General features: G+C 70.4%; 2 protein-coding genes across 2 annotated transcripts; both read right to left on the reverse strand.

The window, feature by feature from the left end:
• Positions 1–404: 404 nt before the first annotated feature.
• SCO2 (synthesis of cytochrome C oxidase 2) lies at positions 405–2,367 on the reverse strand. The gene is made up of 2 exons (XM_086886233.1): positions 2,273–2,367; positions 405–1,692 (listed from the first exon to the last, which is right to left on the reverse strand). The coding sequence occupies exon 2, from the start codon at positions 1,681–1,683 to the stop codon at positions 427–429; it is 1,257 nt and encodes a 418-aa protein (XP_086742359.1). The 5' UTR covers positions 1,684–1,692; positions 2,273–2,367; the 3' UTR covers positions 405–426.
• Positions 2,368–2,664: 297 nt separating this feature from the next.
• TYMP (thymidine phosphorylase) lies at positions 2,665–13,021 on the reverse strand. Its single transcript, XM_086886232.1, is given in 10 exon segments — positions 2,665–2,931; positions 4,994–5,134; positions 6,936–7,053; positions 7,055–7,167; positions 8,204–8,366; positions 8,449–8,567; positions 9,204–9,333; positions 10,510–10,608; positions 11,288–11,490; positions 12,645–13,021. Coding segments are annotated over 10 exon segments (1,386 nt in total). The 5' UTR covers positions 12,772–13,021; the 3' UTR covers positions 2,665–2,758.
• Between the last annotated feature and the right edge of the window lie 1,818 nt (positions 13,022–14,839).

Below are 14,839 nucleotides of genomic sequence, written 5' to 3' on the forward strand. Positions count from 1 at the left end.
GGGGCTCTCAGGTGTCCCCAACCACCAAGTGACACCCCTGGGGGGCTCTCAGGTGTCCCCAACCCCCATGTGACACCTCTGGGGGGTTTCCAGGTGTCCCCACCCCCCATGTGACACCCCTGGGGGGCACTGGGGGCTCTCAGGTGTCCCCAATCCCCAAGTGACACCCCTGGGGGGGCTCTCCAGTGTCCCCACCCCCCAAGTGACACCCCTGGGGGGCTCTCAGGTGTCCCCAACCCCCAAGTGACACCTCTGGGGGGCTCTCAGGTGTCCCCAACCCCCAAGTGACACCCCTGGGGGGCTCTCAGGTGTCCCCACCCTTAAGGTGACACCCCTGGGGGGCTCTCAGGTATCCCCACCCCCCCTCACTCAACCCCCCCACCCCCCAAATCAGCACCGCCCCCTCCAGCGCGGGGGTCCCCCCGTTTATTGCCGTCCCTCGGGGGGCAGCGGCTCGTAGCCCTCCATGTGCCCCCTGACGCTCCTCGCCACCTCCTCGGCCGTGCGGTTCCTCCCGTAACAATCCCGAAAAACCCCGTCGGGATCCACCAGGAACGTCAGCACCGAGTGATCCACCACGTAATCCCCGTCCTCATCGCGGGGCCCGGCGCTCACGTACACCCCGAAAGCCGCCGCCGCGCCCCGAACCTGCTCGGGGGTCCCGGTGAGCCCCAGCAGGCGCGGGTGGAAATCGCGCAGGTACCGCTCCAGCGCCTCCTCATCGTCGCGCTCGGGGTCCACGGTGATGAAGAGCGGCTGCGGCGCCGGCAGCCGCGGCTCCTGTCGCTCCAGCAGCCGCAGGGCCGTGCCCAGCTTGTGCAGCTCCTCGGGACACACGTCCGGGCAGTGCGTGAAGCCGAAGTAGAGCAGCAGCCAGCGCCCCGAGAAGTCGCTCTTGCGCCGCGGTGTCCCCGAGGTGTCGCGCAGCTCGAAGTCGCCGTGGGCCAGCGCTCGCAGCGCCCGCAGGTGACGGGAGCGCTGCTGGCGCCGCTTCTGCTGCCGCAGGTAAAGCCAGGCTGTCCCCGCTGCCAGCAGCACCGCCACCGCCACCGCCAGCCGCCGCCGCAGCGGCAAGCGGGGGACACCGCGGGACACCGACAGGAACCGGGACGGGGACAGGAACCGGGATGGGGACAGGAACCGGGACGGGGACGGGGATGGGGACAGGAACGGGGACACCGACAGGAACCGGGATGGGGACAGGAACCGGGATGGGGACAGGAATGGGGACGGGGATGGGGACGGGGACACCGACAGGAACCAGGACGGGGACAGGAACGGGGATGGGGACCGGGATGGGGACAGGAATGGGGACGGGGATGGGGACGGGGACACCGACAGGAACCGGGACGGGGACAGGGAGGGACACGGGGATGGGGACAGGAACGGGGATGGGGACAGGAACGGGGATGGGGACAGGGATGGACACCGGGAGAGACACCGGGATGGACACAGGGATGGGGACGGGGATGGGGACAGAGATGGGGACAGGGACAGGCACCGGGACAGGCACAGGGACACGGATGGGGACAGGGACAGGGATGGAGACAGGGACAGGCACCGGGACAGGCACCGTGACGGGCACAGGGACACGGATGGGCACAGGGACAGGGATGGGGACAGGGACACGGGTGGGGACAGGGGCAGGGACAGGTGAGGGAGGGGTCGCAGCGAGCGCAGCATGGCCGGGGGCTGTGAGGAGGAGGAAGGAGGTGTCAGTGACACCCCCGTGTGTCACCCCCAGGGCACCGCGCTGGGTTCTGAGCTCAGCTCTGGGCTCTGAGTGACCACCCTGACCCCCCAGCCCACCCCCCTCCCTGTCCCTGGACCCCCCAAATGTCCCCTGACCCCCCAGCCCACCCCCCTCCCTGTCCCTGGACCCCCCAAATGTCCCCTGACCCCCCAGCCCACCCCTCTCCCTGTCCCTGGACCCCCCAAATGTCCCCTGACCCCCAGCCCACCCCCCTCCCTGTCCCTGGACCCCCCAAATGTCCCCTGACCCCCCAGCCCACCCCCCTCCCTGTCCCTGGACCCCCACCCTGTCCCCCCAGATGTCCCCTGTCCCCCACCCTGCTGCTCTTGGACCCCCACTCTGCTCCTCAAATGTCCCCCCAACCCCTCAGCCCACCCCTCCCGGTGCCCCTGGACCCCAACCCTGCCCCCCAAATGTCACCCATGCCATGTCCTGCTGCTCTGGGACCCCCACCTTGCCCCCCCAATGTCCCCTGTCCCCTGTCCCCTCCCCAGTGTCCCCTGTCCCCCCCCCGCTGACCTTTGACCTTTTCCCCGTGACCCCGCGCCCCGTCCGCCGCCGTTCCCGCGCGGGGCACCGGCACCGCGCCCGCCGGAACCGGAAGTACCCGGAGGGGGCGTGGCCACGCCGGGAAGGGGCGGGGTTACACGGGAGGGGGCGGGGCATGGGCATTGATAAACCAATGTCAGGGCGTGGTCACAACAGAGGGCGTGGTCATCGGGGGGGGCGTGGTTAGTGTGGGCGTGGTCACAGGGGGCGTGGCCTGCCCTCAGCGCCCTCCCCGCTTCCACCGCTAGGGGGCGCCAACGCCTCGCGCCGCTCCCCTCAGACCGGGGCGGGGGGGGTGAATCGCGACATGGCCGCGATATCGCCATCGCTGCGGTTTGTTGTGAGTCACGACAGGGCCCCGATACCGCCAACCCTGCGGTTTATTGTGAGGGAGTCCCGATACCGCCAACCCTGCGGTTTATTGTGAGGGAGTCCCGATATCGCCGTCGCCGCGGTCTATCGCGAGTCCCGACACGGCCCGGGGACGGGGCCCGAGGGCAGGATGGTCTCGGCCACCAGGGCCGGGGGGTCCCGGGGGGGCTCCGGGCCGAGGCACAGCGCGGCCTGCAGCTCCCGCCGCCCCTCCGAGCCCAGAGACCCCTCATGGTGCACCCGCAGCCAGGGCTGGCCTGAGGGGACATCGGGGGGTCTGATAACCACAAATGTCCCCAAAATATCCCCCAAATGTCCCCCAAATATCCCCCCAAATATCCCCCAAATATCCTCCAGATATCCCCCCAAATATCCCCCAAATGTCCCCCAAATATCCCCCAAATATCCCCCAAATATCCCCCAAATATCCCCTCAAATATCCCCCAAATATCCCCCAAATATCCCCCAAATGCCCCCCAAATATCCCCCAAATATCCCCTAAATATCCCCCAAATATCCCTTAAATATCCCCCAAATGTCCCCCAAATATCCCCCAAATATCCCCTAAAATATCCCCTAAATATCCCCCAAATATCCCCCAAATATCCCCCAAATATCCCCCAAATGCCCCCCAAATATCCCCTAAATATCCCCCAAATATCCCCCAAATGCCCCCCAAATATCCCCTAAATATCCCCCATTTATCCCCCAAATATCCCCCCAAATATCCCCCAAATATCCCCCCAAATATCCCCCAAATATCCCCCAAATATCCCTCAAATATCCCCCAAATATCCCCCAAATATCCCCCCAAATATCCCCCAAATATCCCCCAAATATCCCCTAAATATCCCCCAAATATCCCACTCCAAACCGGGGTGCACCCGCAGCCAGGGCTGGCCTGAGGGGACATCGGGGGGTCTGATAACCACAAATGTCCCCAAAATATCCCCCAAATGTCCCTAAAATATCCCCCAAATATCCCCTAAATATCCCCCAAATATCCCCTCAAATATCCCCAAAATATCCCCCAAATATCCCCAAAATATCCCCGAAAATATCCCCTCAAACCGAGGTGCACCCGCAGCCAGGGCTGGCCTGGGGGGACACGGGGGGATTGGGGGGGCTGATAACCACAAATATCCCACAAATATCCTCCAGATATCTCCCCAAATATCCCCCAAATGTCCCCAAAATATCCCCCCAAATATCCCCCAAATATCCCCCAAATATCCCCCAAATATCCCCCAAATATCCCCAAAATATCCCCCAAATATCCCCCAAATGTCCCCAAAATATCCCCTTAAATATCCCCTAAATATCCCCCAAATGTCCCCCAAATGCCCCCCAAATATCCCCCAAATATCCCCCAAATATCCCCCAAATATCCCCCAAATATCCCCCAAATATCCCCCAAATATCCCCCCAAATATCCCCTTAAATATCCCCCAAATGTCCCCAAAATATCCCCCAAATATCCCCTAAAATATCCCACAAATATCCCCTAAATATCCCCCAAATATCCCCCAAATATCCCCCAAATATCCCCCAAATATCCCCCAAATATCCCCCAAATATCCCCCAAATATCCCCCAAATATTCCCCAAATATCCCCCAAATATCCCCTAAAATATCCCCCAAATATCCCCCAAATGCCCCCCAAATATCCCCCAAATATCCCCCAAATGTCCCCCCAAATATCCCCCAAATATCCCCCAAATATCCCCCAAATATCCCCCAAATGCCCCTCAAATGCCCCCCAAATATCCCCCAAATATCCCCCCAAATATCCCCCAAATATCCCCCCAGATATCCCCCAATTTATCCCCAAAAGCGGGGTGCCCCCTCAGCCGGGCTCCCCTGAGGAAGGGTGACCCGGGGGTGACCCGGGGGGTGACCCGGGGGGTGACCCGGGGGTGACCCGGGGGTGACCCGGGGGTCCCGGAGCCCCCCCAAAAGCGGGGTGCCCCCTCAGCCGGGGGTCCCCTGAGGAAGGGTGACCCGGGGGTGACCCGGGGGGTGACCCGGGGGGTGACCCGGGGGTGACCCGGGGGTGACCCGGGGGTCCCGGAGCCCCCCCCAAAAGCGGGGTGCCCCCTCAGCCGGGCTCCCTGAGGAAGGGTGACCCGGGGGTGACCCGGGGGTGACCCGGGGTGACCCGGGGGGTGACCCGGGGGTGACCCGGGGGTGACCCGGGGGGTGACCCGGGGGTGAGCCGGGGGTGACCCGGGGGGTGACCCGGGGGTGACCCGGGGTTGACCCGGGGGGTGACCCGGGGGTGACCCGGGGGTGACCCGGGGGTCCCGGAGCCCCCCTCACCTGCCCGCAGGTGCTCCCCGGGCCCCACCAGCAGCTCGGCTCCAACTCGGGGGTTCACGGGGTCCCCGGCCCGAGAGCGACCCGCGCCCAGCCCGTGCAGGACCCGCGCCACGGGCAGCGCCCGCACCCGCTGCACCCAGCCTGGGGACACGGGGACAGGGACATGGGGACAGGGACATGGGGACAGGGACAGCGCCCGGACCCGCTGCACCCAGCCTGGGGACAGGGACAGGGACATGGGGACATGGGGACAGGGACAGCGCCCGGACCCGCTGCACCCAGCCTGGGGACATGGGGACATGGGGACATGGGGACATGGGGACAGGGACAGCGCCCGGACCCGCTGCACCCAGCCTGGGGACACGGGGACATGGGGACATGGGGACATGGGGACATGGGGACATGGGGACAGGGACAGCGACCGGACCCGCTGCACCCAAGCCTGGGGACACGGGGACATGGGGACATGGGGACATGGGGACATGGGGACATGGGGACAGGGACAGCGCCCGCACCCGCTGCACCCAGCCTGGGGACACGGGGACAGGGACATGGGGACAGGGACAGCGCCCGCACCCGCTGCACCCAGCCTGGGGACACGGGGACATGGGGACATGGGGACAGGGACAGGGACATGGGGACATGGGGACAGGGACAGCGCCCGCACCCGCTGCACCCAGCCTGGGGACAGGGACAGGGACACGGGGACATGGGGACATGGGGACAGGGACAGCGCCCGCACCCGCTGCACCCAGCCTGGGGACACGGGGACAGGGACAGGGACATGGGGACATGGGGACAGGACAGGGACAGCGACCGGACCCGCTGCACCCAGCCTGGGGACAGGGACATGGGGACAGGGACATGGGGACAGGGACAGGGACAGCGCCCGCACCCGCTGCACCCAGCCTGGGGACACGGGGACATGGGGACATGGGGACATGGGGACACGGGGACATGGGGACATGGGGAACGGGGACATGGGGACATGGGGACATGGGGACAGGGACAGCGCCCGCACTCGCTGCACCCAGCCTGGGGACAGGGACAGGGACAGGGACATGGGGACATGGGGACATGGGGACAGGGACATGGGGACAGGGGGACATGGGGACATGGGGACACAGCTAAGGACCCCCAGCGTGGGAGGGGATGGGGACCCTCAACCCCCCGGAGGGATACGGGGTGAAGGAGGGTGGGGGGATTTGGGGAGGGGGTTTGGGTGGGGGGATTTGGGGTGGGGGGATTTGGGGAGGGTGTTTGGGTGGGGGTTTTGGGGTGGGGAATTTGAAGTGGGGGATTTGGGGTAGCGGATTTGGGTGGGGGATTTGAGGAGGGGGGTTTGGGTGGGGGGATTTGGGGAGGGGGGTTTGGGTGGGGGGATTTGGGTGAGGGATTTGGGGTAGCGGATTTGGGTGGGGGATTTGGGGAGGGGGTTTGGGTGGGGGGGTTTGGGGTAGCGGATTTGGGTGGGTGTTTGGGTGGGGGGATTTGGGTGGGTGTTTGGGTGGGGGGATTGGGTGGGGGGTTTGGGTGGGTGTTTGGGTGGGGGGATTTGGGGTGGGGGGATTTGGGGAGGGGGGTTTGGGTGGGGGGATTTGGGGTAGCGGATTTGGGTGGGGGATTTGGGTGGGGGGTTTGGGTGGGTGTTTGGGTGGGGGATTTGGGTGGGGGGATTGGGTGGGGGGATTTGGGGAGGGGGGTTTGGGTGGGGGGTTTGGGGTGGGGGGTTTGGGTGGGGGGATTTGAGGAGGGGGTTTGGGTGGGGGGGTTTGGGGTAGCGGATTTGGGTGGGTGTTTGGGTGGGGGGATTTGGGTGGGGGGTTTGGGTGGGGGGATTTGGGGAGGGGGGTTTGGGTGGGGGATTTGGGGTGGGTGTTTGGGTGGGGGGTTTGGGGTGGGGGGATATGGGGAGGGGGTTTGGGTGGGGGTCTCCCCTGACCTTCCTGCGGCGCGGGCAGCTCCTCGCAGACCTTGGCCTCCCCCAGGAGCCGGCGGCGCTGGGCGGGGGTCCCGGCGCAGAGGTCCCGGGCGATGTCGGGGGGCACCCCCTGCGCCCCCCAGCATGGCCTGGAACGTTCTCAGGGCCGAGCCATCGTCCAGAGCCCGCGCCAGGCGCTCCGTGCCCTGCCGGGCCCCCTGCTCCAGCCCGCACTGCCACAGCAGCGTGCCCCCTGCGCCCGGTATCGCGACATGGCTGGGACCCCACCCGATATCGCGACATGGCTGGGACCCCCACCCAAATACCGCCCCGTACCCCCTGCTCCAGCCCGCACTGCCACAGCAGCGTGCCCCCTGCGCCCGGTATCGCGACATGGCTGGGACTCATCCGATATCGCGACATGGCTGGGACCCCCACCCAAATACCGCGACATGGCTGGGACCCCACCCGATATCGGGATACACCCCCTGCTCCAGCCCGCACTGCCACAGCAGCGTGCCCCCTGCGCCCGGTATCGCGACATGGCTGGGACTCATCCGATATCGCGACATGGCTGGGACCCCCACCCAAATACCGCCCCGTACCCCCTGCTCCAGCCCGCACTGCCACAGCAGCGTGCCCCCTGCGCCCGGTATCGCGACATGGCTGGGCCACCCCCTGTCCTTGTCCCCCCGGTGTCCCCCCCGGTGTCCCCCAGGTGTCCCCACTGACCCAGGGCTGTCACCCCCGTGTCCCCACTGACCCAGGGCTGTCACCCCCGTGTCCCCACTGACCCAGGGCTGTCACCAGCTGTCGCAGGTCGGGGGGCCACCCCCTGTCCTTGTCCCCCCGTGTCCCACCCGGTGTCCCCCGGTGTCCCCCGGTGTCCCCACTGACCCAGGGCTGTCCCCCCGTGTCCCCCCCGATGTCCCCCGGTGTCCCCGGGTGTCCCCACTGACCCAGGGCTGTCACCAGGTGTCACAGGTCCCTGGGCCACCCCCTGTCCTTGTCTCCCCCGGTGTCCCCCGGTGTCCCCACTGACCCCGGGCTGTCCCCCCGGTGTCCCCACTGACCCAGGGCTGTCACCAGCTGTCGCAGGTCGGGGGGCACCCCCTGTCCTTGTCCCCCCCGGTGTCCCCCGGTGTCCCCCCGTGTCCCCACTGACCCCGGGCTGTCCCCCCGGTGTCCCCACTGACCCAGGGCTGTCCCCGCCGTGTCCCCACTGACCCAGGGCTGTCCCCCCGTGTCCCCCCCGATGTCCCCCGGTGTCCCCGGGTGTCCCCACTGACCCAGGGCTGTCACCAGCTGTCGCAGGTCGGGGGGCCCGCTGCCCCCCAGGCACTCCAGCGCCTCCAGCACCTCCAGCGCGTTTCCCACGGCCCGGCCCAGCGGCTGCTCCATGCGGCTCAGCAGAGCCGCGCTGCGGATCCCCAGCGCCGCGCCCACCTCCACCTGCGCGGGGACACCGGCGGTGGCGGCCACAGCGGCCAGGGGTCCCGGGGGGGATCCCGGGGAGGGGTCCCGGGGGTCTCACCAGGCTCCGCGCCAGCTCCCGAGCGCTCTCCTGGCTGGGGTACAGAGCGGCCTCCCCGAACTTGACATCGAGCACCAGCGCCGAGAGCCGCTCCGCCGCCTTCTTGCTGAGGATGGAGGCTGCCGAGGGCCGGGGGGGTCACCCTGCGCCCCCTCCCCGCGACCCCCGCGACCCCCGCGACCCCCGCAGCCCTCCGCCAGCCCTCCCCGATCCCCCTGACCCCTGCGCCCCCTCCCCGCGACCCCCGCCGCCCCCCGCCAGCCCTCCCCGCAGCCCCCTGACCCCTGCGCCCCCTCCTCGCGACCCCCGCGCCCCCTCCCCGCTCCCCGCGACCCCCACAGCCCCCCACAGCCCCCCACAGCCCCTCCCCGCTCCCCAGAGCCCCCCAGAGCCCCCCGCGACCCCCCACAGCCCCCCACAGCCCCCCACAGCCCCTCACAGCCCCCACAGCCCCCCACAGCCCCCCACAGCCCCCACAGCCCCCACAGCCCCCACAGCCCCCCCACAGCCCCGCACAGCCCCCACAGCCCCCCAGAGCCCCCCACATCCCCCCACATCCCCCCACAGCCCCCCACAGCCCCCACAGCCCCCACAGCCCCCCACAGCCCCGCACAGCCCCCACAGCCCCCCAGAGCCCCCCACAGCCCCCCACATCCCCCCACAGCCCCCCAGAGCCCCCCACAGCCCCCACAGCCCCCCACAGCCCCCCACAGCCCCCCAGAGCCCCCCAGAGCCCCCCAGAGCCCCCCGAGTACCGGTGATGAGCGGCACGCTGTCCACCGTGGCCGTGACGTCACGCAGCCCGTAGAGCACCCGGTCCGCGGGCACCAGCTCCGAGCTCTGCCCCACGATGCAGCAGCCCACCCGCTCCAGGATCTGCTGCATCTGCGGGCACCGGGGGGCACGCTGGGACAGCGGGAACAGCCCGCGGGGACAGCGGGGACAGCGGGGACACCCCGCGGGGACAGCCCGCGGGGACAGCGGGGACAGCGGGGACACCCCGCGGGGACAGCCCGCGGGGACAGCGGGGACAGCGGGGACACCCCGCGGACAGCGGGGACAGCCCGCGGGGACAGCGGGGACAGCCCGGGGACAGCGGGGACAGCCCGCGGGGACAGCGGGGACAGCCCGCGGGGACACCCCGCGGACAGCGGGGACAGCCCGCGGGGACAGCGGGGACAGCCCGGGGACAGCGGGGACAGCCCGCGGGGACAGCGGGGACAGCCCGGGGACAGCCCGGGGACAGCCCGGGGACACCCCATGGGCACCCTGCGGGCACCCCGGGGACACCCCATGGGCACACTGGGGGCACCCCATTGACACCACTGACACCCCATGGATACCCCACACCCCATGGACACCCCAGTGACACCTCGGTGACAACCCGGTGACACCCCACGGACACCCCATGGACACCCCACGGACACCCCACACCCCATGGACACCCCACACCTCATGGACACCCCAGTGACACCCCGGTGACACCCCAGTGACACCCCACGGACACCCCATGGACACCCCACTGATACCCCACGGACACCCCACACCCCATGGACACCCCACTGACACCCCACGGACACCCCACATGTCATGGACACCCCATGGACACTCCAGTGACAACGCAGTGACACCCCACGGACACCCCATGGACACCCCACGGGCACCCCACACCCCATGGACACCCCAGTGACAACCCGGTGACACCCCGGTGACACCCCACGGACACCCCATTGATACCCACTGACACCCCACAGACACCCCATGGACACCCCACACCTCATGGACACCCCATGGGCACTCCAGTGACAACGCAGTGACACCCCACGGACACCCCATGGACACCCCACAGACACCCCATTGACACCCCACGGACACCCCATGGACACACCACTGATAACCCACGGACACCCCACACCCCACGGACCCCCCACTGTCACCCCCACCCCTCTGGAGCCCGGCGCCCCCGATCCCGGTTCCCGCCGGGTTTGGGGGTTCCCGTGGTGTCCCCCCACCCGTCACCCCCCACCCGTCACCCCCCACCCGTCACCCCCCACCCGTCACCTCCTCGGGGCTCTGGGACACGCGGAACCCGGGGATGGCCTCCAGCTTGTCCAGGGTGCCCCCGGTGTGGCCCAGCCCGCGCCCGCTGATCATGGGCACCTGGGGAGGGGGCACAGCTGGGCACAGAGCCGCGGGACCCCTTCCCATCCCCGGGACCCTCCCCATCCCCGGGACCCTCCCCCCAGCCCCGGGACCCTCCCCATCCCCGGGACCCCCCCCATCCCCGGGACCCTCCCCATCCCCGGGACCCTCCGTGCCCTCCCCATCCCCGGGACCCTCCCCATCCCCGGGACCCCCCCCATCCCCGGGACCCTCCGTGCCCTCCCCATCACCGGGACCCCCCCCATCCCCAGGACCCCCCCCCCATCCCCGGGACCTCCCCATCCCCGGGACCCTCCCCACCCCCGGGACCTCCCCCATCCCCGGGACCCCCCGTGCCCTCCCCACCCCCGTGCCCTCCCCATCCCCGGGACCCCCCACATCCCCGGGACCCTCCCCATCCCCGGGACCCCCCGTGCCCTCCCCACCCCCGTGCCCTCCCCATCCCCGGGACCCCCCGGTGCCCTCCCCATCCCCGGGACCCCCCGTGCCCTCCCCATCCCCGGGACCCCCCGGGACCCTCCCCATCCCCGGTGCCCTCCCCATCCCCGGGACCCCCCCATCCCCGGGACCCCCCCCATCCCCGGGACCCCCCGGTGCTCTCCCCACCCCCGGGACCCCCGGTGCCCTCCCCATCCCCGGGACCCCCCGGTGCCCTGCCCCCCCCGTGCCCCCTCACCTTGCAGCCGCAGGCGGCCAGCGCGGGGGCCAGCGCCAGGCTGACCTTGTCCCCAACGCCACCGGTGGAGTGCTTGTCCACCAGCAGCCCGTGCCAGGCGGGCGGCCAGGCCAGCGTGCGGCCCGAGCTCGCCATGGCCCGGCTCAGGGCCAGCGTCTCAGCCGCGTCCATGCCCCGCAGCCGGATGGCCATCAGCATGGCACCTGGGGACACGCGGGGACACCTCAGTGTGTGCCCGGCACCTCCAGCCAGCCGCGTCCCCTGCTCACATCCTGGGGTCTGTCCCCAGCCCTGTGTCACCTGCTCACATCCTGGGGTCTGTCCCGAGCCCTGTGTCCCCTGCTCACATCCTGGGGTCTGTCCCCAGCCCTGTGTCCCCTGCCCAGGAACCTCCTCCGTGTCCCCTCTCGTGTCCTCCTGGGGTCCCCCAGCCCTGTGTCCCCTGCCCACATCCTGGGGTCTGTCCCCAGCCGTGTCCCCTGCCCAGGACTCCCCTGTCGTGTCCCTTCTCCTGTCCTCCCGGGGTCCCCCAGCCGTGTCCCCTGCCCACGTCCTGGGGTCTGTCCCCAGCCCTGTGTCCCCTGCCCAGGACCCCCCTGACATGTCCTGGAGCCCTCCTGTCCTCCCGAGGACCCCCGAGCCGGTTCCCCTGCCCAGGGAACCTCTTCCGTGTCCTGGAGTCCCTCTCTTGTCCTCCCGGGGTCCCCCCAAGCCGTGTCCCCTGCCCAGGACCCCCCTGCCCTGTCCCCTCTCTTGTCCTCCTGGGGTCCCCCCCAGCCGTGTCCCCTGCCCAGGACCCCTCGGCACATCCCAGCCTGTCCCTCCCCTCGCTGGGACCCCGCCCCGGTGTCCCCCTGTCCCCGTCTCACTCCCCTGGCCACGTCCCCCGGTTCTGCCCGCGCTCCCCGGCCGTGTCTCTGGGTGTCCCCGGGTGTCCCCCGGGTGTCCCCGGCCGTGTCCCTGGGTGTCCCTGGGTGTCCCCCGGGTGTCCCCGGGTGTCCCTGTGTGTCCCCCGGGTGTCCCCGGCTGTCCCCGGTTGTCCCCGGCCGTGTCCCCGGGTGTCCCCGGCCGTGTCCCTGGGTGTCCCCGGGTGTCCCCGGGTGTCCCCGGGTGTCCCCCGGGTGTGCCCCGGGTATCCCCGGGTATCCCCGGGTGTCCCCGTGTGTCCCCGGGTGTCCCAAGCCGTGTCCCCGGCTGTCCCCGGGTGTCCCCGGCTGTCCCCTGGGTGTCCCCGGGTGTCCCCGGGTGTCCCCCGGGTGTCCCCGGGTGTCCCCGGCTGTCCCCTGGGTGTCCCCGGCTGTCCCCGGGTGTCCCCAGCCGTGTCCCCAGCCGTGTCCCCGGCTGTCCCCGCCCGCACCGATCTGTCCCTGCTGCGCCGTGCCCTCGGTGACGCCGCGCACGAAGCTCCGGATCTCGGCGTCCTCCAGGCGCTCCCCGTCCCGCTTCTTGCGGATCAGGGCCGGGAGAGGTGTCGGGGCGTCCATCCCTGTCCCGGACACCGGCACCGCCTCTGGGACACCGGCACCGCGATTCGGGCCGGCCGGTGACGCCGGTGACACCCCCGAGTGGCACCGCTGGCACCCGCGGGGCCGCGCCCCGGTTACTCACAGCCCCGAGCCCGCACGGCCGCGCCCGCTTCCCGCAAGGCCACGCCCGGTTCGCCCGGGGCCGCTCTCGGTTCCCCCAAGTCCGCGCCAAGCCCACGCCCGGTTCCCCCAAGCCCACGCCCGGTTCCCGCACGGCCTCGCCCCGGTTCCCCCAAGTCCACGCCCGGTTCCCCCAAGTCCACGCCCGGTTCCCGCACGGCCGCTCCCGGTTCCCTCGGGGCCGCTCCCGGTTACTCAGAGCCGTCACCCCGAGCCCGCGGGGCCGCTCCCGGTTCCCCCAGGGCCGCTCTCGGTTCCCCCAAGTCCACGCCCGGTTCCCGCACGGCCGCACCCGGTTCGCCCGGGGCCGCTCCCGGTTCCCGCACGGCCTCGCCCCGGTTCCCGCACGGCCGCTCCCGGTTCCCCCGGGGCCGCTCTCGGTTCCCGCACGGCCTCGCCCCGGTTCCCGCACGGCCGCTCCCGGTTCCCCCGGGGCCGCTCCCGGTTCCCTCGGGGCCGCTCCCGGTTCGCTCGGGGCCGCTCCCGGTTACTCAGAGCCGTCACCCCGAGCCCGCGGGGCCGCTCCCGGTTGCTCGGAGCCGCTCCCGGTTCCCTCGGGGCCTCTCCCGGTTCCCTCGGGGCCGCTCCCGGTTCCCCCGGGGCCGCTCCCGGTTACTCAGAGCCGTCACCCCGAGCCCGCGGGGCCGCTCCCGGTTCCCTCGGGGCCGCTCCCGGTTCCCTCGGAGCCGCTCTCGGTTCCCCCGGGGCCTCTCCCGGTTACTCGGAGCCGCTCCCGGTTCCCCCGGGGCCTCTCCCGGTTACTCGGAGCCGCTCCCGGTTCCCGCACGGCCGCGCCTCCCCCGGAGCTGCCGGGACCTGCCCGTGGCCGTGCCCGGCCTGGCCCGGTGCCCGGTGCCCGGTGCCCGGTGCCCGCGGGCCGTGGGGCGGCTCCGGCTGTGGACTCTGAGCCCGGGACAACGAGCGGGGCACGGGAGAGGCGGCGGCGGGGGTGACACGGGGGGGACACGGGGGGGACACGGGGGTGACACGGGGGGGACACGGGGGGGACACGGGGGGGACACGGGGGGGGACACGGGGGGTGACACGGGGGGTGACACGGGGGGGACACGGGGGGGACACGGGGGGGACACGGGGGGGAGACACGGGGGGGACACGGGGGGGACACGGGGGGGACACGGGGGGTGACACGGGGGGGACACGGGGGGGACACGGGGGGGACACGGGGGGGAGACACGGGGGGGACACGGGGGGGACACGGGGGTGACACGGGGGGTGACACGGGGGTGACACGGGGGGTGGCACAGGGGGTGACACGGGGGTGACACAGGGGGTGACACGGGGTGACACGGGGGGTGACACGAGGGTGACACGGGGGGTGACACGGGGGTGACACGGGGGTGACACGGGGGGTGACACGAGGGTGACACGGGGGGTGACACGGGGGGGACACGGGGGGTGACACGGGGGTGACACGGGGGTGACACGAGGTGTGACACGGGGGGGACACGGGGGGTGACATGGGGGGTGACACGAAGGTGACACGGGGGTGACACGGGGGTGACACGGGGGTGACATGGGGGTGGCACGGGGGGACACGGGGGGTGACATGGGGGTGGCACAGGGGTGACACGGGGGGGACACGGGGGGGACACGAGGGTGACACGAGGGGTGACACGAGGGTGACACAGGGGGTGACATGGGGGGTGACACGAAGGTGACACGGGGGTGACACAGGGGGTGACACAGGGGGGTGACACGGGGGTGACACGAGGGGTGACCCTCCCGGGTCCCTCGTTGGCCGGGGACACTCACGGGTGACGCCCGGGGGCTCTGCCCTGCTGGGGATCCGCCCATCCCAGAGATCCCAGAGATCCCAGAGATCCCACAGAGATCCCACAGATCCCACAGAGATCCCACAGAGCCCACAGAGATCCCACAGAGATCC

The sequence above is a fragment of the Cyanistes caeruleus genome, chromosome 4, assembly GCF_971803275.1.
Source record: "Cyanistes caeruleus chromosome 4, bCyaCae1.hap1.1, whole genome shotgun sequence".
NCBI classification, from domain to species: Eukaryota; Metazoa; Chordata; class Aves; order Passeriformes; family Paridae; genus Cyanistes; species Cyanistes caeruleus.

What these genes read in the sequence shown, in the direction of transcription:
- SCO2 (XM_086886233.1), bottom strand. Translation starts at nt 1,683, where the DNA reads ATGCTGCGCTCGCTGCGACCCCTCCCTCACCTGTCCCTGCCCCTGTCC.